The sequence below is a fragment of the Colletotrichum truncatum genome (genome assembly GCF_014235925.2).
Source record: "Colletotrichum truncatum strain CMES1059 chromosome Unknown Contig_0008, whole genome shotgun sequence".
NCBI lineage: Eukaryota > Fungi > Ascomycota > Sordariomycetes > Glomerellales > Glomerellaceae > Colletotrichum > Colletotrichum truncatum.
Genome location: NW_027222405.1, coordinates 1,730,227 through 1,752,137, shown reverse-complemented (window position 1 = coordinate 1,752,137; position 21,911 = coordinate 1,730,227). Strand labels below are relative to the sequence as shown.

The 21,911-nt window shown below is 50.3% G+C and overlaps 11 protein-coding genes across 11 annotated transcripts; 5 read left to right on the top strand and 6 right to left on the bottom strand.

Annotated features, from left to right (window-relative positions):
• Positions 1-977: 977 nt before the first annotated feature.
• CTRU02_211973 (secretory pathway protein Sec39) lies at positions 978-3,838 on the bottom strand (the record flags this gene model as incomplete). Its single annotated transcript, XM_036725624.2, has 3 exons — positions 978-2,100; positions 2,146-2,302; positions 2,350-3,838. The coding sequence occupies 3 exons, from the start codon at positions 3,836-3,838 to the stop codon at positions 978-980; spliced, it is 2,769 nt and encodes a 922-aa protein (XP_036582829.2).
• Positions 3,839-4,258: 420 nt separating this feature from the next.
• CTRU02_211972 (NADH:ubiquinone oxidoreductase subunit) lies at positions 4,259-4,693 on the top strand (the record flags this gene model as incomplete). The annotated part of the gene is made up of 3 exons (XM_036725623.1): positions 4,259-4,286; positions 4,343-4,482; positions 4,550-4,693. 3 exons carry the CDS (start codon positions 4,259-4,261, stop codon positions 4,691-4,693), a joined length of 312 nt encoding a protein of 103 aa, XP_036582828.1.
• A 687-nt stretch (positions 4,694-5,380) lies between these two features.
• On the top strand, positions 5,381-7,060 carry CTRU02_211971 (uncharacterized protein; the record flags this gene model as incomplete). Its single annotated transcript, XM_036725622.2, has 3 exons — positions 5,381-5,585; positions 5,638-6,004; positions 6,052-7,060. The coding sequence occupies 3 exons, from the start codon at positions 5,381-5,383 to the stop codon at positions 7,058-7,060; spliced, it is 1,581 nt and encodes a 526-aa protein (XP_036582827.2).
• A 743-nt stretch (positions 7,061-7,803) lies between these two features.
• On the bottom strand, positions 7,804-8,796 carry CTRU02_211970 (NADH-cytochrome b-5 reductase; the record flags this gene model as incomplete). The annotated part of the gene is made up of 3 exons (XM_070205752.1): positions 7,804-8,508; positions 8,591-8,683; positions 8,734-8,796. 3 exons carry the CDS (start codon positions 8,794-8,796, stop codon positions 7,804-7,806), a joined length of 861 nt encoding a protein of 286 aa, XP_070060565.1.
• A 542-nt stretch (positions 8,797-9,338) lies between these two features.
• On the bottom strand, positions 9,339-11,468 carry CTRU02_211969 (ap-1 complex subunit gamma-1; the record flags this gene model as incomplete). Its single annotated transcript, XM_070205751.1, has 1 exon — positions 9,339-11,468. One exon carries the CDS (start codon positions 11,466-11,468, stop codon positions 9,339-9,341), a length of 2,130 nt encoding a protein of 709 aa, XP_070060564.1.
• A 1,835-nt stretch (positions 11,469-13,303) lies between these two features.
• CTRU02_211968 (calmodulin) lies at positions 13,304-14,235 on the bottom strand (the record flags this gene model as incomplete). Its single annotated transcript, XM_070205750.1, has 7 exons — positions 13,304-13,338; positions 13,394-13,535; positions 13,587-13,657; positions 13,714-13,839; positions 13,957-13,972; positions 14,047-14,103; positions 14,233-14,235. 7 exons carry the CDS (start codon positions 14,233-14,235, stop codon positions 13,304-13,306), a joined length of 450 nt encoding a protein of 149 aa, XP_070060563.1.
• A 1,126-nt stretch (positions 14,236-15,361) lies between these two features.
• CTRU02_211967 (t-SNARE affecting a late Golgi compartment protein 2) lies at positions 15,362-16,548 on the top strand (the record flags this gene model as incomplete). Its single annotated transcript, XM_036725620.1, has 3 exons — positions 15,362-15,384; positions 15,463-16,019; positions 16,070-16,548. 3 exons carry the CDS (start codon positions 15,362-15,364, stop codon positions 16,546-16,548), a joined length of 1,059 nt encoding a protein of 352 aa, XP_036582825.1.
• Positions 16,549-16,717: 169 nt separating this feature from the next.
• On the bottom strand, positions 16,718-19,159 carry CTRU02_211965 (pentatricopeptide repeat domain-containing protein; the record flags this gene model as incomplete). The annotated part of the gene is made up of 1 exon (XM_036725619.2): positions 16,718-19,159. The coding sequence occupies one exon, from the start codon at positions 19,157-19,159 to the stop codon at positions 16,718-16,720; it is 2,442 nt and encodes an 813-aa protein (XP_036582824.2).
• CTRU02_211966 (uncharacterized protein) lies at positions 18,530-18,772 on the top strand (the record flags this gene model as incomplete). Its single annotated transcript, XM_070205749.1, has 1 exon — positions 18,530-18,772. The coding sequence occupies one exon, from the start codon at positions 18,530-18,532 to the stop codon at positions 18,770-18,772; it is 243 nt and encodes an 80-aa protein (XP_070060562.1).
• Positions 19,160-19,549: 390 nt separating the features above from the next.
• On the top strand, positions 19,550-20,009 carry CTRU02_211964 (uncharacterized protein; the record flags this gene model as incomplete). The annotated part of the gene is made up of 4 exons (XM_036725618.1): positions 19,550-19,554; positions 19,678-19,762; positions 19,835-19,895; positions 19,948-20,009. The coding sequence occupies 4 exons, from the start codon at positions 19,550-19,552 to the stop codon at positions 20,007-20,009; spliced, it is 213 nt and encodes a 70-aa protein (XP_036582823.1).
• A 294-nt stretch (positions 20,010-20,303) lies between these two features.
• On the bottom strand, positions 20,304-21,137 carry CTRU02_211963 (clathrin light chain; the record flags this gene model as incomplete). The annotated part of the gene is made up of 3 exons (XM_036725617.1): positions 20,304-20,765; positions 20,797-21,044; positions 21,095-21,137. The coding sequence occupies 3 exons, from the start codon at positions 21,135-21,137 to the stop codon at positions 20,304-20,306; spliced, it is 753 nt and encodes a 250-aa protein (XP_036582822.1).
• Between the last annotated feature and the right edge of the window lie 774 nt (positions 21,138-21,911).

Below are 21,911 nucleotides of genomic sequence, written 5' to 3'. Positions count from 1 at the left end.
ACTTTTCCAGTCGTAAATGAAACGCCCTTCGCACCCACTGCTTCGTCTTTAGTCACCCCTGACATTACTAGCGACTCGGGATATAACGAAGTCGTGGCCCCTGTTGCTTTGCCTTGAGCTGACTGCCACAGATCAGGCTGTGTGGTCTCTGTTGAGCGGGATCCTGCTTAAAGGTATCTTCCCCCGTTGTAGCTGTATCGAAACTAACTATACTGCCACCAATAGCGGTTTTCGGCTTGCGGCTTGTCCCCGGTCCCTTAAGACATGCCTTCAACCGCAAACTGCGCCTTTACTCTAGATGTTTCATCCACTTGAGCGTAATTGTCAAGTTCCAAATTAACCCTGTGGCAATGACACCTAAACCACTTGAGCTTACATGTGCTGTATCGCCTACGCTTTACACAATTTTAACCTTGGGCAAACTATTTAAACAAGGCAGTCCTTGATTTAATGGCAAGTCAAAATGGCTAGACCACTCGTTCGTAAAGTGTCTTGGTACGCCTCAAGCAGTCACAGCTACGAAATAAACGCGGCTTTATATTGCGGTTATCCGATGCAACCTTGCGTTCTACTACATCACTTGGCTGAGAGTAAACTACATATGGCGCCGAAGTTGTCAGTAACCCTAAACACTATTGAATGAGGGGGGATAATATCTAGGTTCAGAATCATTTGCTAAGTGGCACATAAAACCTGCCCTTCTCAGGTTCTTCGGGGTAATTGGCATTTACAATACAAAATTTGGGATTTAGACTAATAGCAGCCCGTTTCGATAAAGTTGAAGTAAAAACAAAAAGTAAAAAAAATCAAATGTCTCCGTGCTATAGACATTTATAGTTGCAGACGGCATTTCCCAATGATGTAGTGCACCCTCCCCTCAATTGCAGCTGAGTATCACACTTGGATTCACAAAAAACTATGGTTGATAAAAATGTCTTCGTTCATCATGTAGTCATGCCGGAATCTCTATTGGTATATTAGTCCTCTCTGGCCCCCCGATTATCAGTGGGTGCTGCTGGTGCTCCAATAAGCCAACCCACACCCGACGTCAAAGTACCCATAGCAGCTTCACGAATCTGGTCACGCTTCCTTGCCCTACGGTGATCGTCACTTGCGTCTGCAGTTCTGCTTCCGGCTGCTTCTGCGGGATCCGGAGCCTTGCCGCCGGTGGACTGTTGTAGCGTCGAAAGCGCAGCGAAGTTGCGTGATGCTGCACGGGCAGTGGCACGAGAGAGGTCAAAGAGTGACATAGGTGCATCATCGCCTCCCTTGGCCACTGCCGTCGAGCGAGACTGGCTACTGTGTAGTCGTTGAGAGCGGGCTGCCACGGAAGTTGCATCGAATCCACCAGGCATGCCATGCGAGCTAGAATCGGCGGCAGCATCTAGGTCAGCTTCACGAATAGCCTCTTCCCTGAGTGCTGAGTCAAGCTGTTCTTCGCAGCGTCGGAATGACTTGAGGATTTCCTGGAGTTGTGAGGGCGGGGCAATACGGAGAGCAGTAGCAAGACAGTCAATACGCTGTTCCAGGTGACGGATTTCCGGGTTGCCACTGGCATTGCCTAGGTGCGTCGGGCGAACTGTCCTTGCCGTTCTGATATACTGCCCTGCCTGTAGTGCGGCTCTCCACGAAAAGTCGTCGTCAGCTAGCATTATCGTGCTGGCCGACTTCGAGCCATAAGCTGCACCACTTAGCCTGTTGACAATGTATGAGTACGCAGTTTCAAAGTCATGCTCTGCCAAGGCCGCCTCGATGCACATGGCAATAGTACGCTTTTCTGTAGCATCTATTTGTGCTTGACCATCTTCTTGAGACTGGGCGGCAGTCTTGCTGTTTCGGTGTACAAGACCAGCCCGAACCATATTGGAGCCCACTTCTGCAAGATCCTGGACACGCGTGTAGCTCTTCGGGTTCTGCTCCAAGACTTTACCAATGATAGAGACCGGGTCTGTGTGTACGCGCAGCACAACAGGGCTGAATGGCTCGCCCTGCCTCAAAACCAAGCGATATTCACTAAGAGCATGCGTCGCCTTGAGCAAAGCATCGATGCGGCATCTCTCAGGACAAGATTTATGAATGGTTCGTGGGAAAGCGTTAATGCTGCATTTGTCAGCACGTTCTATCGAACCAGTGAATGTTGCTTACATCTCGTCACACTTCTTGAGTCCTCCCCTGTTTCGGTTGGGGTTCGAAGCGTTGTCATATGCGTTGAGAGCTGCCGCAATAATTGTGTCTCGAAGAATTTCATCCGGCAGAAGCTTGTCGATCTCATCCTCATACATTGACCTGGCCAACGCGTATCCTACACATCTTAGCCAGTAAACTAGCATTGCAGTTAGGGGAGCTCACTCTCTGTAGACAAGAGGGACTTTAAAATCTCAGTTTCAATGACTGCTGGCTTAACCTTTGCAAAAACCCCCATAACTGTGCCATCTGGAGAGGTGGTGATGCCCCAATTCCGCAACCAAAGGAGTTCGTTGCGTGCCTTGATCCAAAAGCTTTCGTCACGTCCTGTCGCTTGTTCGGCAATGACATGCACTAGTTTGATTGCTTCGGCTTTCTGATCTCGTTCGTCCTGGATGAAAGCAAGATCGCCCGCCCGCTTGATAGTGCACGGCTGCCCGAGCCGTGTCAGGATAAACGCACTAACTATGATGGCATGTAGCAAATGCGTTGCCTTTTTAGATGGTGTCGTAAGAGGGTTTGAGTGTTTCAGGAGATCGTCCCGCATGAAGCCTGTGTTCTTATGGCTGAGAACGCTGTCGCCTTCTAAGTGGGATACAGCAGAAAGAGAGTCCGCTGCTGAAGGCAGGGGTAGAATCTCATCTTCGCCGAGAAGATCCATAACCTTTCTGAGCATTTGATGAGCACCCTGGAGCGCTTCGACAGTCGCTTCAGGAACAACATAAGCGCAGGCTAGGACAGCTCGAGCGTACCGACGATCGAGATACTGTTGCTGCTGCTCGTTGAGCCATAGGGTGTCATAGTCGCCTAAGTCGACATCCACAGCGCCTCCCCATTGCTCGATGGCCGCCGCGGCAACTCTCCAAGAATTAGAACTCTGCGACAAGAGCCATTCAATCGCTCGTTCCCAGCCTGGGCTGTAGAGATCCTCGCCCGAGGAATCGTCTGCATCGTCCCCTTCAGCTCGTTTCCAGCGAAAATTATTATGTAGCCATGGAACAAGGAGCCCTCTCAAATCCCGACCGACGAAGACATAATCCTCGGACCGAACGCCTGTCTGAGACAGAAGGGCATCAACTGCAACGCCATCGGGAAGGCTATAAAATTCGGCAAGCGAGTATGGAATACTATTCGTGGGATAGTATTCATAGTTTCTTCTCAGTAATGGAAGCAAAGTTGAGGCCATCCAAACACGAATATCTGGGGCGTACTGGAGAAATGGCCCAAGTAGCTCTGGTAATTGGGTGAGCAAGCCAGCCTCCTCATCGATACGCTGGGCTCTCCGAAGCAGAAAAACGGTAACCGGGTCATCATCAGTGCAAAAAGGCGTGTCTTTCCAAGTCAGGGGTAGCAAATGCAATTTGCGAACCTTCCTTGCCGCCTGCTCGTCCGTCAGATCCTCTACGATATTGTAATCGATGTCGCTCGCTTCACGGTCCGCAAAATCGCCGGATGAGATTTCTTCAAGAAAAGGGACATAGTCGATAGATCTAACAGTCTCGGGAAGGTAGGTTAGAAGTATTCGTAAAATGAGCTCCTTGCGCAAGACGGTGGTGTATCGAGAGGTCAGAAAGGCCAAGCTGTCAATGTTGGCGTTGATGGCTAGGTGCACAGCCAGAAGCACCAGCTTCGGGGGAGACAGAACGTGACCCATCATGCGTTGTATTGGGACATTTCCATTCGTGGTATATTTCGAGTAACGTGAAATTGCGGAAGGTTCCTGAGCGGTTGCAAGAGACAAGTATTTGAGCGTTGAACAAGTCAGTATTCCTGGTATCCAGCTCTAGGCGTGTTCAATTGGGGAACGTGCGGCAGGTACTTTAGCTTCGTCATAATTAAGTGGATACTTCAGGGGTTGTGCATGAAGGCTTAGGCGCGCGCTAGCCGAATGAACCCACCGTGGCGCCGAATTCACTATTGGAATCAAGTACCATCTGATAGGACGATATTTCCTGACAGCCGCGGGCTCTTCCGTTAGACACCATTCCAGACTTCGACTTCGTGATCAAGAAACCACGACGGTCGACGACATCTGAGCTTCAACCACCATCCAATTGGCGTCTGTACATCCATAATGGCCTCTGGATACGGTCTTCACGGAGGTAAACTTGCATTTTCTCTTCCATTGGTACTGTACTGACCTAGAAACGCCGTGCAGGCCCCTCGCGGTGCTTCCCCTTCTGGCAGGAGCTCCTCGGCTGCTACGTCGTCAACACCACTGGAGAAGACCACTCCGGTAAAAAGAAGTGCGGCCTAGCGCTGGAAGACTACTACGAGTGCCTGCACCACAAGAAGGAGGTTAGTTTCTTCGCTGCCTGATGCAATTGAAATGGACGGTAACTTATCAGTATTTGTATTATTCTAGGCTGCGAGAACGAGGGCACTTCAGGCGGCCTACCGAAAGGCTGAATCAGCTAGCGCACGAGACAATGCCCCAAGCGCTGGGCAAATACGTAACTTGGGCCTCCTTGGCAAAGAAGACGATACAAAGGTTGTGACTGGGAGTTGAGTAAGATAAGTTGGGCTTGCAAGGGCGATAGACATATATATGGCACAAATTGGACAAGTGGAAGTCACAAGCAGTAAATGGCAAGCCACCGTTTTCTTTCTAGTCACTAGTGATTTCCCCTGTCTTGTCCACAAGCTTAAGAGGCCTGAATCATGTTGTACTGATGGTTGATAATCAGCCAAGAAGGGGAGGGTTCGTTAGACTGAGAGGACCAGGCTTGTTAAATGCCTTGAACTAAGTCACAGTACTCAGGATTCACTGGAAACGATCATGCCAACAACTTTCCTCGAGGAATGCATGATGGGGAAAGCCACGTTTGCGTTCAGTGCAATCTTCGAGCGATATATCTCGTTCATAAGAAATGTAAAGCCAGGCGTATTGCATTTTCCTTAATTTCTATTCTATTCCTATACTTCTAATTCAATGAGGCAACCTCAATGTGTCATTCCGTTGGCACCTTCCGTCAAAGTGAACAAAGTGACCCCAGTTGAGGGGCCGTCTTACATCACTTTCCTCCTCTGGGGCAACTTGTTCTCCTTCACGACTAAATGGCAACTCTGTCTGTTCTACCATTAAGCCTTCTCTACGAAATTGCTGATGGGCTTTTCAAAAACATCGTCACCTTACGACTTCCGCTTACTTGTTTTACTTTATACTCAGTTGTTCAGCCACATCACCACGATCAAGATGCCTGACTTCCGCGGACTTAACGTTTCGGTCGTTCTCGGCCCGCGTGAGAGACCTCTCCCAGAGCTGCCCCATCCCGAGTCTTCGTCTGTCCGTCTTTGTGGGCCTCGCCCTTATAGCCTAAAGTCGTCTCCAAGTTCTAGCTTGCAGTCCACTCCGGAGAAATGCAAGCCCACTACTTCGGTGTATATACCCTCTTCTCCAGGTCCGCCGCTTCCCCTCCATGTACGCACATTGATATTTTAACCGAACAGTAGGTGCTCAATTTCATATCCGATATGCGATTAACAAACCTCAATGTAACGCCGAATATATGTACTTCAACATGGAAATGAATGGGCGTGCTGTAGCGTCATGGGGCACAAAATCCCAGAATGTCCCTAGCCAGGTCGTGAGCCATGCTTTGTACGAGCCTGACAACAAATGGCATTATAGAGAGAGCGGTATGACGTTTAAACGCGAGGGTGTTGAAAAGAGATACTTCTACTTCACGCCCCGGTTCGAGGAGACCTCCGCCGCCATGGACGGAGGTCTTATTGAACTTCAAGTCTTCCGATCCACGGGTAGGAGGAAGAGATCCATTGAGCTCACTGGTTTTCGAAGTCAGAATGCATATGGCATCACGTAAGTTGCTTATTCTCGATTTTGGAAGCTGTAATTGACCTTCCTAGCTTTCCTACGGGCGGCCTTATGGAGTCACCCCAGGATTTGACTTACTATAACTGGCTTTTGATCGACTCCATCAACTCTCCTTACGCCACTTTCCGCTTCTTCTACCGTAACTGGATTCACTTGAAGGCTCTGAATCTTGTGCCAGAGACTTATTGCAATGAACTTGGGGATGCGTCAAGAATCAAGGAGAAAACCCCTCAAAATAATCCCAAGATGCCTGTTGATGAAATGTTCAACAACATGGCACCCTTCAACTTCGAATCAGACGCTGGGTCTGTATTCGAGGGTAACATTAAAATGTACCACAGCGAAAGAGAGGGACTGGTTCATTATAATCACGGCCCATATCGTATAGCGATGCCTCCTAGGACAATACCGCCCCCCGCGACCCGATCCATACTCCCGAAACCCAGCAAGTTGGCGCGTAACAAGAAACAAGATTTGCATCCCCGAAGGCCTCTTCCAGTACTGCCGGCCACGGTTCCATCACGGCGCAGTTCTTCACTGGAGTTTGCACGAGCTCCTTCCGTCACGCCGTCGTTGTTACAATATGTGGATGAATCGGGGAGCGCCGACGAGATCGAACTTGGAGTAGCTAAAAAAGTCCTTCTGCCCTCGATCTTCATGAAACTGAGCGGAAATGACACTCCGACGTATTCATCTTCTGTATCTCCTACAAAACCACCATTGTCCTTGGACTGTAATAGGATGTCTCCATCTCTGCACGACTCGGACGCACTCGGAAATTTTGGACAAGATTGTCCATCAATCACCGGTATTCAAATTGAGCGGCAATTCACTGAGTATACTGATATGAAGTTCAGTACGAACACGTCTGGTCATGAAATGACCAAATTTCCTAACAGCTTGAACAACTCAAGCATCTTGGAAGCAGAGTGGTTCAGACGAAAACCATCGCCGCTGCGCTGGGGGCAGCGGAGAGGGAACATGAACAAAAGGAGTTTTCAGACATCCGGTGGATGGTTTGGAACCCTCCCTGAGGATTGAGAACATCTTTATCATGTATTTGCCAATGCAATATACTAGATACGTCAACAGGCGAGGCGAATTAACGATTGCTCTGTGGTCTCGGAAATTGGGAAAGGGAAAACTACAATGGGAATACAGTAGATCTAGATATATAGAAAAAGAAAACAAAAAAACCCAGCAACAAGTTCTAAACCAGAAAAATCGAAGGCACCACACAGAATGACAAAGCTTTGGTGCAGAAATGCACGGAAGCCTCATCAGCTAGGAAACTGAGTATAACTCAAGAGTAGGATTTACGTGCTAACACAATTTCCCAGGCCGATTGCTCTAGAATCTATGGTACAAAAGCAAGATAGGCAACTACGACAGGACCTGGAACATGAGCACATAACTTGTAGATAAGTTGGCGAGCCGAGCCATAATTTGGAGAGATTACACCAATTGAACCACTGGATGTTTCAAACGTTGCTGGCTTCAGAAATGAAGTTCAGCACAACAAGTTGGTTGATCAAAATTGCTGAGTAGGAAAGCTTCAAACGAAGGTTTACAAGACGAAAAATCTTATGCCCTGCGAGTACTGGGAGATATGCTATGATAAGTAACATAGCATCACGCTAACCAGTAGTGCTGAAGCCACGTAAAAAGTCTTGAAGACAACAATACATAAATACACTAATCCTCCTTGGTTAAGCAAGCCACAGTATTCTACAAGCAGCGATCTTCACTATGGTTATGATTTGAAAGATCCAAAACATTGCTCACTACCACCACTTCTCACAGAGAACCTGTCCGCGGTCGAGACCTAATTCGTCAGGCGAGACAAGTCTTCCTACAAACTCGTCTGTCATTGATGGTACTCCACAGACATAAACAACCGCGGCATTATGGTCCTCCTTGTGTCCTAAAGCTTCGGTCACATCGGCAAGGGTCATGCGACGGGGCTTGAAGGGGACGTCAACATTGTTACACGACAGGACCGTCTCGTTTGCCACGTTGTGGCCTGTGAGGAACAACTGGAGGCGACCGTGGACCTTTTCTCGTCCGTAGATGGCAGCAAGCCTTTCTATGAACAATGGCTTTTCTTTGTCGATATTTTTCGGCGCTTTAGCACTATAGAGAAACTGAATGTCGTAGGGACATTTGTCCTCGGCCAAGTGACTGACGATGCTGATCAGCGGGTTCACACCCACGCCGCCGGCTACAAAAACGACGCGTCGCAGAGAGGCAAGATCTAGTTCCTGTGGTGGCCAGACGAAACTGCCACCAACGCGTATATTTAATGTAGCGCCGATGAACGACTTGTCCCATAGCCATGCAGCAGCCGGGTTTGATGGCGACCTTTGAACCGCAAGCTCAAGGTACGGCGAACCGGGAAGCCGAGCTTTGGAGGGCGGGCTGGTTATGGTAAAACCGCCTGGCTTGGTAACATTAGGGACATAGGTATCAAGCCATTGACCTGGAAGGAACTGCTTAGGTGGTTAGAGGTAAGACGTGTGCTCCATTCGCTTGTGGCTGCAGGCTGTGTTGATGTCATACCAGGGCGCGTACCTTGATGCTCGAGCCTTTCTGAATTTCCAAACGAAAAAGCCGAACATTGCCGTTTATCTGGTCAATTCGGCTAAGAGTGACGGCGTGTTTATGCTGCATTGGTAAGTCACTGCTCACTGTCCAAGTGTAGACGCGGAACTTACAGAATCCCGCGGCTCAGTTGCTGTGCGCTCGATGTGCGACTCTCTTCCGCTGATCGGCTCCATCTTAGATGTGGGCGAAAACAGCTGGCAAATATGGGAGCGAGACGCAAATGCAGCTGCCTGGGTACGAGAAAGTCTCCGGGTAGCGGTAACCCGATGGACTGGATTCAACAGCATTCCTAACTGATGTTGAAGAATACTAAGCGGCTCGACCTCGGATGTTGTAAATGAGTGACATGCCGGGTCCGCACTTACTGACACATTAAGTGGGTAGGGCATGGCAGGCAGGATACCAACAACGCAATATGTCAAAAATCATCTTTTTTCGACATGCTTACCAGGCTTCAGGACTACAGCATGCTAAGATTGCCTAACTTTGCATCGTCACAGATCTGTCTATTTTGGCCACTCTTGTCTTGCCATATTAAATATACAAGCTCATGTCATGTACGTTCATGCCCACTCCGCCTCAACGCTGTCCTAAGACGGCTCAGTCCAGTTTACCTGGTCCATCACATCTCCAACAGACGGATGCGTGTATCCAATCCTCAAACGTAACCGCAGCGGCTGTGAACAGATTAGCTAGATACTAACAAACGGTATCATTAGGGACTCACTCCCTTGGCCCCAGAAACAATCATTCTCTGGGTCGCTTCAGCACCAGGTCCCAGATCTGTGCTGGAGATGCTCATGAGCTGCAGCTTCTGCGTCTTGGGCACAGCTGCCTGTAGCCCAACATTAGACAGAGAGCCCGAGCTGACATTCCTGAACCGCGCTATAGTCTGTACAAGGCCTTCGGCGTTGCGTTGGATCTGGAAGCTAACATTAAGGCCGTTGTTGTCATAAACAGGCAGACCCACCGGTGCCTGTAGAGCTGCCTGCGGCTGAGGCTGAGGAGTTGCGGCAGACATTGAAGACATTAGGTCCAAGTTTGAGGCACCTCCGACAGCGGGAGCAGAGGACGTGGCATTTTGGGCAGGGTCTTGAGCGAATAGATCCATTATTGAGGCAACGTTTGACTGCTGTGGTTGAGGAGAGGTCGATGTAGGAGGAGACGAGGTGCCGCCTAGAATATCGGCAAGAAGATCAGTATTGGAGGCTCCGCCAGTAGCAGGTGTTGTGGCGGGAGGAGTATCCATGAGATCGAACAGCAAATCTTGCTCAGTGGGCTTGACAACCCGCGATCTCCTATTTGCGGCCTTGGAAGACTTCTTGGTCGTCGCCGGGCCAAGAACGCGGGACTCTTCCTTGATTTGAGGGGGTGGCATCTTCTCGAGAACGCCGTTGCGGATTTGGTCGTAAGAAAATAAGTTGCTGTACTCGACGGCTCTCTGCTGCACCTCGACATCGAGACTTGTTTGGTGATTTTCGAGAAGCTGGCGAACCCGACCGATCTGCGCCGAATCGGACAGTCTCGTGGTTAGTTTGATGAGAGCTGTGACAATATATTCAGTCGATACTTGAGTGGCATAGTTGCTGTTGAGGATGGACGAGAATAAGTCAATGATTTCGTGTTCCTTGACCTCCTGCACAAGCTCTTCCTCTTCGTATTGGCCACCTCTTAGTAGAGCGTCCCCGTACTCGCCGATGCACCACGCCCCGGCTTGCGTAAGACTCTCTTGTGTAATGTCCTTTTTCAAGTTGGTGTAAAGTTTCTGAACCGCGTATGTCTGTAGTTCGGGTGTGGTGGCAACGAGTCGAATGAACGAGGACATGATAGGCTCCTTGACATAGTTTCCGGCAAGAGTCAGTACCCTGAGCATAGTATCAACGTGCCAGCGTTTGTTGGGCGCAAACTTGTCGGCTGCAATGCCTATTTGACTAGTCATTGTTGGCTTAAACTCATTATCGGCAACCTCCAAGAATGCGAGAAGCTCCCGGATGAGGACCCGGACGTTGCTTTCGTTAATAAGGGTAAAACTGAGTTCTAGAGCACGTCTCCTAATGCTGATGTCTGGGTCCCTTAAACACTCGAGAATAGTGTTTCGGTGCCTCTGCACGGCGTTTGGCTCGATAGCCACCACTTTGATCAGAGTATTGAGTGCAACATAGCGGATATTGTTGTCCCTGTTGGATAGAAACTTGCCGAGGATGTTAACACCGAGCACGCGCAGCCCAGAATCGGCCTCAATGTCGAGAATCGTAAGAACAGCTTCGTATAAGATCGAGTTTCCAACATTCTTGGAAGAATCTGTGTTGGTCGCCACCTGAGCCAAAATGTCGTTGATCTGTTCGCTGACTTGCGCATCTCCCATCGCCAACACTCTGAGAAGGCGCAAAATCTTGACTTGCACGAATGGATCGGTAATGCCCGTAACGTCGTGTTCAGGAGCGTACCCAGACGTCGCTAGCCCCTTCAATGTTCTTACCAGGCCGGGTACGAGCGTTTTAAACTTTTCGACAATGCCTTCCTCTCCGCCTTCTTCCTCGTCAGCCTCGCACAAGCTGGTAACCAGCGTAAGACCACAGAGCAAGACCCCATGGTTTCTGTCAGCCAAGAGCTGATTGGCCTTATCCACGAAGTGCTCCTGCAAATCAGGAACCTTGCGACATATCCGCATGGCGCAGAGGGCAGCCTTTCTTCGTATGTAAGGGTTCGACGTGTTAATGCAGGCCTCGACTTCCGCAAAAAGGTCTCGGGACATTTCGATGGAGGCGATGTTGCCCAAAGTACAAAGAGCCAAACCGACAACATATTGGTTGGAATGGGAGAGGTCGCTGTAACAGGTCAGCATAGCTTGACTCTCTCACGATAAAACAACCTTACTTCTTCAGCGAGTTCGTCACCAATGTCAGAACTTCTTGGTTCTCATCGAGTAGCAGACTCGTAGCCAGGTGGCCAAGTCGTTTGTCTGCAAACCGCGGTGAAGCCAGTAGCTTCAGACACTCGATCTGACCGAAATGGGTTCTCTCGCCGAGAGTAAAGAGATAGAGAAGCTTGGCGACATTGTTTCGCCTGTTGATTGATAGTCAGCCGTGACACTAAGTGCCTTGCCTTTGATAGATCTGGAGTGACTGCGCACCTGACGCTGTGATCACCGCTTTCCTCTCTGAAGCTTGCTCGAATAGATGCGCTCTCCTTCTGAATAACGGCTCGCTCATCGGCAATAGTCTTGGCGGCACGAACATTGCGAATGAATTGCTTCACTGGCGTGTCATCCAGGTCAGCTCCAGGCCACCGATACAGACGCAGAGGGGCAGGGGCTATCTCTCGCACAGGAACTCATATTGGTCAACAAGGGGCGGCCCGCGTAGGGCCTGGAACAGGCTGATCGAGCCTAAGTAAAAGTTACACAAGTGCAAGGTCGTCGGGAGCTTTCGAGTCGCGAATCGCCAATGCTGAAGTGTTGAAGGGGGTTCGTGTTCAGAGTGGACGTCAAATAGACCAGATAGACGTACCCAGGATACTAAGTCCTCTGGGCGGGCTGGAGGTGCAGTGTAGGTGCAGTTCAGGTCCAGCCTGGCACTGGCTGGCAAGTCCCAGCACCGTCACATCTGTGGGGCCGGCAGAATGCGGCCCTAATTCTCAGGCATAATTTATCTATCATCGACAAGGTCGGTGAGAGAGCACTGACAAGCTTTAGGGGTCCTTCAATGGGTTGTGCCCCGGTCCTTGACGTTAGCGGCCGTGGCGCTGATCAAAAACCTCAAGAGCGCTATGAACACTTTGACGGTTATGGTAGTCTACAACAACATGCTACTTCCAAAATTGCTGGCGCTGCAACCCTCGTGCATCCACACATGAGAGCTTGGCTGGTCCAAGTAGCTGAACATGCAGTCATTATCTAGAAATGGTAGCTGCGGGGTTGATTGAAGACTTTGAGACGCAGCAACAGCCATTAATACCCTTAACATTTAAAGGGACAGATCGGGGCACAGCCGCATGTGCGACTGCACCGAGTCAATGGTTTTGCCCACTGAGCATTGCTTCTTGAAGGCATTGCTTCTTGAAGGCATTGCTTCTTGAAGGCATTGCTTCTTGAAGGCATTGCTTCTTGAAGGCATTGCTTCGCAAAAGATCGAAGCGTCAATATCAGGCTGGTTAATCTACCAAAACTCCCTTCTTTTTTGAACCACTTTCAGGCCACAGCGCCATCTTGTTTGTCAAGTCTAAGCAAGTTAGATGCTTGACATGACCGAGGCACCATAGGATATGATAACTGTGCTACGACATCGCATAATCGTCAAGGCTGTGCATTGCTAATTGACTTTTTGCATTCGCCGCTCTAGAGGAGATTCCCTTCTAAGTGTAACTCCTGTCTCATTGAAATACGTCTTGTGCCTCTGTCTGGGGTGTGTGTACTCGTTAAAGAAGTATCGTGAGAGGGAGAACGGAGTAGGCAAGTCTTCTGGCAGTGAAACGTAAGCCCTGAGTCCTCCATCCCATCCGAATGTTTAACCCGTCCTTTCACTGAATATTTCGTATGGAGACTTCGAGGCCCCAAAGGATATATTACCCTCCAACCAGTTCAGACTCAATGCAGTCTGCCCGCGTCTTTCCTCGCAAAGAACCAAATGCTGCGCAGCCAAGCCGGCGAAGCTTAGAGAGCAACTACTCGAACTTCAAGCCTTACTTTTGCATCATGAGCTGGACGAACTCGTTGTCTAATCGTATGTCAGCAAGAGTGTAGGACAAAAATACTATATCACTACTACTCACAGTCAATACGTCCATCACCATCCTGGTCAGCCTCACGGATCATCTCGTCGACTTCGTCGTCGGTTAGCTTCTCGCCGATTGAAGTCATGACGTGGCGCAGCTCAGCGGCGGAGATGAATCCGTTGTTATCACGGTCGAAGACCTATTGCATGTCAGCATCGCCCATGGTGTATGGTACACCACCGCTACCTACCTTGAAAGCCTCACGGATCTCCTCCTCGGAATCGGTGTCCTTCATCTTGCGGGCCATCATGGTCAGAAACTCTATAACTTGTCAGCCTGCTTTTAGCTTGTAGAGTAGAATACTGAAATTCACCCACCAGGGAAGTCAATAGTTCCGTTGTTGTCAGCGTCGACCTCGTTGATCATGTCCTGGAGTTCCGACTCGGAGGGGTTCTGACCCAGGGAGCGCATGACAGTACCGAGCTCCTTGGTCGTGATTTGGCCTGCCCAACTCTTTAGCATGATTCCAAAGCACTATCCGTGGTATTGAAGCATCGTTCTTGTAGGCATGCGTTCGAAGGCGTGCGCCGATGGGAGGAAAAGGGGGTTATGGCACTGACCATCGCCATCCTTGTCCTGCAGTGGGTTAGCGCATGCCACGATGGTCACCAGAGGCACAAGACAGCGGTGATAGTAATGTGTGAACGTACAAAGAGGGAGAAAGCCTCCTTGAACTCGGAGACTTGCTCTTCGGTAAGGGAATCAGCCTAGATTGGAGATGTTGCGTCAGTTCAGGTTGTCCAATGCTAGCCAACAACCCCTCAGCCGCGGAGTTCGCTCTCGAAGATGAGATCGTTGGAGAGGAATGCATAGAGTCCGAGGAAGAGGAAACTAACCATGATGAATAGCAGCGATAATGTGTATGTGTTTTATTTGGGTTAAAAAGTGACCAAGCGAAATGGAAGCCAAGTTGCTAAATGTTGAAGGGTAGTCGCAAGAGGATTCACACAAGTCTTGGCCAGATTAAGATAGATACCACTGGATGCCTTGGGGTCGAGCTTTTCTTTAGTGCAGCTCGTGGGGAGGGACGAGGCAGGGAGGGGAAATGTCGGGCGATAAGGGGGGCGGCGGGCGTGCCAGGCTGGATTCTGAGAGGCTGGAGGGAACTCAGCATGGTGGACAGCGCAACTGCAATCACTTGTTGTGCTGAAGCACCCTGCCGAGAATTACTGTGTTCCAGTAGGTTCAGTGCTGGAGACTGGACCCCTTCCCTTGTCGCAGAATCGGTGGCCGCCAAACCTGCCAGCTGTCAGCGTCTACCCCCATCCAGCCTACCCGGCCTCTTTTGAATCCATCAATATGCTGACATAAGTAACATCATTGGCTCCTGTCCTCACAATGATTACCGTGTAAGGCGCTCCACTTTATCACAGTGCCCAAACTAATGGACACTCTACCATTTTGCTAGCGTTGTCGACGCACCTAAGGTTTACAGATGGAGCCCACTCAGGTACTGGCCCACAGGCGGCTCAATCCGCAGACGGTGGCAGGCCTGACGCAATCAGTCCTAACTACTGGTTTTACATACTTGTTCAATTCATCAAATGAATTAATGCACACATCCTGGCAGCGCGTCCCTGGCCGCAGTGCATTATATCAGCACCCGTGAGGTTCCACAGGCTTTCTGTCTGTCACTTGGCTGCTATTGTTCTTAACCACTTTCCAAACCACATACCCCTTCCGGATACCTGCGAATAGTGATGCGAGTAGAGGCTTGGAGCTGAATACTGTCATTCAAGACAGTTCGCAGCCAGCCCCCCTTGAAGATACTCGTCTGACGTACCTTTTCAACGAATATACACACACACCAGACACCCGCAACCTACATACATCTTCTTTATGCTAATGGTATCCTGGTTTGCTTTCGCTACCCTTCGTTCATGACGACGATCCTGAAAGGCCCGCACAGCGAGCGACAAAGGACCCCAGGCTGAGAAGCATTATCGCAGCCATCTGGCGTCCGCCATGTGGCGAGACCGCACGAATCTGTGAGCTTGTTCCTCTTCACTTCTGTCACTCAGGAGTAACTCGGCATTCCGGTTATAACACTGACACGTACCTTGCAGGTACATTTCCTATCGGCAATCGTACGCGCACCATCCAACGAAACGGACCAAATACGGCGGTGCAGCCGGTGGGAACAGCTTTGGCGAAGCCTTTGGAGGAAGCAGCAGCTATGCCAGCGGAAACGATGACACACGCGGCCTCCTCTCGGCTGGTGCCTTTGAAGATGATGGGGACGCCGTTATAGAGATGGACCTCTTACCCCCTCGCTGGGCCGACATATCCGATGAGATTTCCGACCTACTCGCCGATATAGCCACCAAGAGCCAAGCGCTTGAACGCCTTCATCAAAAACATGTACTGCCCGGTTTCAACGACGAGGACACCAAGAAGGCCGAGGAGAGAGAGATTGAGTCGCTCACGCAGCAAATCACTAAAGGGTTCCACGACTGCCATCGCTGCATCCAGCGAGTCGAGCAGATGGTCAGGGAGTCCAAACAGTCGGGATCCATCACCAATGCCGAGGAAACGATGGCAAAGAACATACAAATATCGCTGGCATCACGGGTACAAGAAGCCAGCGCGCTTTTCAGAAAGAAGCAGAGCGCATACTTGAAGAGTCAGTAGTGTTGCTGCAACGGTCTTGACAACCCGCTGACAATGATGCAGAACTTCGCGGGATGAGCGGCCTCAGCGGTGGCGGCATAGCTACAGGAGATAGGGGATCAACCCCGCAACCCTCGAGCTCATACATGGACCCCTCAATGCTTGAGTCTGACGCCGATAGGTCCTTCTCTCAGTCAACTCTTCAAGCAACACAGCAGAAGCTTCTCCAATCGAACGATGCAGCAATCATTCAGCGCGAACGTGAGATTGAGGACATTGCGCAGGGCATCATTGAGTTGGCCGACATTTTCCGCGACTTGCAGAACATGGTCATTGACCAAGGTACTATGCTCGACAGGATAGACTACAACGTCGAACGGATGGCTACCGACGTGAAAGGGGCTGAGAAAGAGCTTGTTGTTGCCGCAGGATACCAGAAAAAGACGACAAAGCGCAAGATCATACTCCTTCTTCTCATTATCATTGCGGGTTTGATCATATTACTAGTGATTAAGCCAAAGAAGCACGGTGGCAATGAGTAGACGCCGAGAGGCACCAGGTGTTACTTTCCACCTACGAGAGATGAGAGGTGTAAATTAAATGTATGAATTTCTCTTGAGAATAATGCCGAGCGAATCTGGGATCCATCATCGGCCCGCGATGACTTTTACCACGCTTCGCGTCTAGGTCTAGATGGGTATCACTTTAATACTAGTTTTTGGAACGCCTATGTCTCCTGTCGACACGTGCCATCAAGGCATCTCTTAAGGCAATAATGTCGGGCAGCAGCGGGCGGTCAGTAGCTTGACCAAAAGCTTTGTTGATCTGGTCCTTTATAATAACCAAGTCGGGCAACCCTGGTCGTGTCAAAGCAGCCTTCTTGCTTTGAGGTTCATAAAGCTGAGTTAAACACCTTATGACCTCTGCCCGAACCACGCTTGTCTCAAGCGGTATACCATGTTTCTCCATTTTGGCTAGCAGCCGCACACCCCGTATGATAGCCAGCACTGGTACTTCTTGTACACCCAACGCCCATTGGGCCAAATCTTTTGATAAGCCTGCCTTGAACCCCCAGCGAACAATCGCAACATGCAGCGCCGGGTTGCTGAAGATCCTGCGGAGGGGATGGTGATCGTGAGTTGTAGGCAAATCAACGGGGATAACAACTTTCTCAGTTAAGGCCCCCATACTCGATGGCGGCACATCTGTGGGATGTACTGGAAGTAAGCCGCCTTGAGATTCACTCAAGGCTTGATAAGTGTCGATGATGCCAAGGCACAAATCCTCTAGCTCGTCAAAGCGACCGAACTTGCCCAAGCTGAAAAGGATCTTTCGCCAGTAGCGCGAGGGCACTGGCTTCTGAAGCAGCAACAAACGTTTTAGGTAGCTAATAGCTGTTTGCAAGCTTTCCCAGTTCAAGGGCCCGACTTTGGGATTCCATGCTAGGGGTTCGAGAATATTAGAGCAAATGAGCTGAACCGATGCCGCAGAGAGTTTAACATTCATGGACCGCATATCGTCCATAAGAGCCAGCGCTTGCCGAGTTTGCCGTTGTTCCAGACGTTGCTGAAACAAAATATTTGACGTGGATTCGATAGACTCCCCGGCAATTGCGGGATGAATCGCGAGCAACAACCGATATCTCTTCCAAGCCCCTGACTCCAAAGCTTCGTCGCGAATGCGTTGCTGCATCGTGGGGTCGTCGAAAACCTCTGGATGTATGTCGGTGTGCAGCAACTCCGATAACAGATCATGCTCAGCATTCTCGGCGAAATGTTTAACGGCACGAGCGTATGTTGAGTGTCCAATGCCAATATTAACCTTGTGTAGCTGATCAATACGGGCCATAACTGCGCTAGGTGTAGGTTCTCGTAACGAAATCGACTGCAAAGATAGTGGCCCGATCTGACGTACGCCTAGTGCATGGACCGCGTGAATTGCAAAGTCCAGAGGCACCCAAGAACTTGCAAACCAACGCGCGCCCAAAGTATCGCTGTACCTTCTGCCAGCCAAACCATTTCCCTCACCGTGAATGCCGCTCATTGCATCCCATAACGAGTCGTGCTTAAGGTCCCAGTAGGCTGGCGAGTTCAGGTCAAAGACCAACTGTTCCTCCAATTCGAGCGGGGTACCCGGATAGTACCGGGAAAGGAACCTCAAATAAGGCTGCGACTCGGGGGTGGGCTGCGGTAGGTCATGAAATCGTATCAGCAGTTCGCGCCAGTAGGCGCAAAGACGGGAGCGGCCCCTTTCGTACAGAAATGGAATAATCTTGTCGTATAGGTTATGATGGAGAGTTGCAATGTATAAACATTTTAATGTCTCCTGCAAGTCGGTGTCGGGGTTACTGACAAACTGCTGTAACAAGTTGCCAAAAGCTTCCGAGCCGGGATCGAAATTGGGCATAAGGCGTACGTGCCACTGCATCGCTCTCCGGTGCTGGCCGTTGCGGAGACAGTAAGATATTGTCGTTGAATAAAGAAAGGGCAATTGAACTGAACGAGACCTGAGCATCCACTCTGCATGCAAAACAACACGCTGGAGTCGGCTCTCATCATCCACCACAGCGTCCAGAATGGTCTTCCAGAAAATTTCTGCTCCTTCGCTATTCACATCGTAAAGGGCCTTGCGCCGTTCTGCGGCATCCCAAATGGCGAGCACACCGTTTCGGCCATGCTGCCTGTTGGCGGCGCTGAGGAGGTCAAGCCACAAGGAAACGTCGTTCTCATTCTCAGCCATATCCACGAGACCAAGGTCTGCCTCTAACAGAAGTGTGTCGTCTTCTGGCAAGGAATCGAAGTCAGACTGTCTCCAGTTTTGGATTTGTGTCTTTGGCAGCTGAGCAGCCGGAAACATCCTCGGCGGACTGCGAGGGGTTTGAGTTGCTGCACTAGCCCCTGCATTGAGACTCGTTCGACCGAGAGAGTTGGGACCAGGAAAATGGTGTTGGAGGGAGGCAACGTGTGCGCCGCTGGACACGGAAGGCTCGGTAACCGCAGTGCGACTACGGAAGCCAGGGCTGTAGAAATTCGTACATTGGGTCCTTGGTAGAGACCAAGTTGCCCGTCGGGTCGCGTCCAGTCCTTGATATTGGTGACACCGGTCCCGGCGTGCTCTATTCAAGTGACGGAGACATTGTAAGGCCAATTGCATTGCCCTGCGTAGACAACAACCAATACACGAGTGTGTAACGATGGTCTTTGAAGCATAGCAGCTAACACTTTATGGAGGTGTAGGGTTTGGTGCTGGCTGCATCTCGAGACGGAGGCTGCAAGTAAAGGCTTGTGAACGGAGGAAAACCAATGTTAGTCAAAAAGCTGCCAACAACCTCCATCCGTCAACCGAATTGAGCTCAGCTCCATTCGTGGGTGGTGAGTAAAAGAGCGGGTCTGCTTAGTCATTCGGTCATCCCGGCCCACCAATCCAAGGTATCATCTCATCTTCCTGATTGATCTGACTATCCTTTCAACGTCTATTATCGAGAAAGCCTACGAAGCCGCAACCCACCACAACATCGCGAAACCCGCAATTGAATCGAACAAAATGGCGTACGTGAATCTCCCAACATAACATACCAGCGGCCAACCAGGCGCATGCTGTCGCGGCCAATGGCTACTCGTCCGGACGCATAAAACGGGCATCGTACGAGGGCATTTCTGACGTCTACACAGCCTCGTCAACGCGAAAAACAAGGTCCCTGAACTTCAGAAGTTCTACCAGAACGCCTACAAGGAGCACACCCGTCTCTGGAGGATCGTATGTTGACCACGCAGATTCTCCTACTTTCCTATAGCATTGGATGACGGGCACTGACTCAATCTATCACAGAACCCTCGCAGCCGTGCCTACATGGTCCCATACACCATCGCTCTCTGGGGCACCCTCGCCTGTACGTCTTAATTCGTTGCATTCTTTTCGGACAAAGTGCTCACAGCTCATAGTCACCCTCTACGGCGGTATCCGCAAGGTTGCTGGTTACAACAGCTACTTCGGCAAGAACTAGATAGGGCTCGTCGAACACATATCAACGAGAAATCGGAGGTGAATTGTATGATTCTTGGGGTGAACCATAGACAGAATCGCATGAAGTTTCACTACATTAAGGAGCCCTGTGACGCCACTGCCATCATCGAAGTTTCTTGACTATGCTTGCCAAAATTACCAATGGCAACCATTCCCTCCTCTTTCAACAGGAAATGGTTACCTAGAATACAAGTGCTCCTGGTCTCTGTGCAGCAGCAAAGCTCAGTTGCCATTTCACTGCGGCGGCTGCCGCTCAAATCATCCATCAATCGTTCTAGTACCCGCTGGCTCCGGGTGCCTTCTCATCCTTCTTCAGGCTCACCAGGATTTCGCGGAAGCGCTCCTTGCCGGAGCCAGAGGCGCCGCCCTTAGCACCCTTCCCGCTGACATCTACCAACTTTGCGATTCTTTCCCAGCTCGTGCCACCAGAAACGGTGTCCTCTCGGCTGGCAATGAACTGTTCGGCCTCCTTCTGTGTCTGAGAGATCTGCTTCTCCTTCTTGGCGTTGTAATTGTTGTAGAAATCGTCAATGTTTTCTCTCGCCTCCTTGATGGTCTCCTCACGCTGCGCGGCGAACTGCTGTGCGCGCTTCTCAATCTGGGCATCTCTCTGCTCGCGCCATTCGCGAATGACTGCCGGCTCTTCCTCTTCCTCGACATAGGCGCCGTATCCGGAGTTGTAGTTAACACTGGGAGCAGTGATTCCGCCGCCAGGGATGGCTCCGGGAGCGACGGCCTGTTGGTACAGAGTTAGGACATGGGGCAACAAACAGAAGCGGAGAACAAACCTCGTTCTGGTTGGCGAGATCAGGGAACTGCGACTCAAATGTGGACTCCTCTGCAATGATATTGCTGCTGCTGCCGCCCCCAAGAAGGTCATCATCGCCAGTTCCGAATGCGACAGCGTCATCGCTGGTAGCAAACTGATTGGCATCCTCGCCGAGGAGGGCCTTCTCGCGAGCCAGGAAGTCATCGGCAGAAGGTGAGGCACCCGTGTCCTTAATGTCGGTCTGGGCTAAACATAGATATTAGCTTAGACCAAGGTGCAGTTTGTCATGTACATACCTCCTGAATCGAAGTCTTCCAGCGAAGGGAATCTATCAGCCATCTTGATGTCTATGTGTGGATAACAGAAAGGAGAAGAAAGTATGTGGAAGGTGTTAGAATCCAACCGAGGGCAGTCGTGGTTGTTTGGGCACTCGAAATTTGTCGCACAAAGAAAGTATTCGTAAGTCGTGAGAACTGGCGATTTTTTGGTTGTAATTTGATGCAAGTAAGAAGGAGTAGTTGAAGGTAAGGAAGGTGCTTGACAGGTACAATAGGTGAGGCTACCTTGGCCAGGTGCGGTGATTGCCGTGTGCAGCCAGCAACGAGAGCTGTCCCTATCGGATAGTTGAATGCATAGGCTCAGCGTCACCTTGACAGTTAGCGTACAGGGGTTTTCCTCGCTTATATACATAACCCCGACACTGCGAAATGAATTTTACTGATTAAGAGCAAGCCGTCTCAACCAGCAACAAATGTTTTGATTTCGTGCGACCCCCAGACTGATGCCCGTATCGATTTTCCTTTTTCTCTACCAGCAAACAGTTCGATCCATCTCAAAAAGAAGCCATTCTGCTAGGTCTGCAGAGCTTCAATCACACTGTTTGACCTGGTCATGCAAGGGCCGCCTCATGCACTGAACGGGACACTCTGCGCAGACAGTGTGTTTTGCTGCTGGAGTTTCAGGCCCCAGTGATTGATTTAATCGTAGACCACCTTCACCTACTGAGCTGATCTCATCCTGAAGCCTCCTGATTTCCCACTCCAAATCTTGGGCTGGCAAATCAGTGCTGTAAGCAAGCTTGACCAGAGCCAAAACGCTCATACACAGGACGGT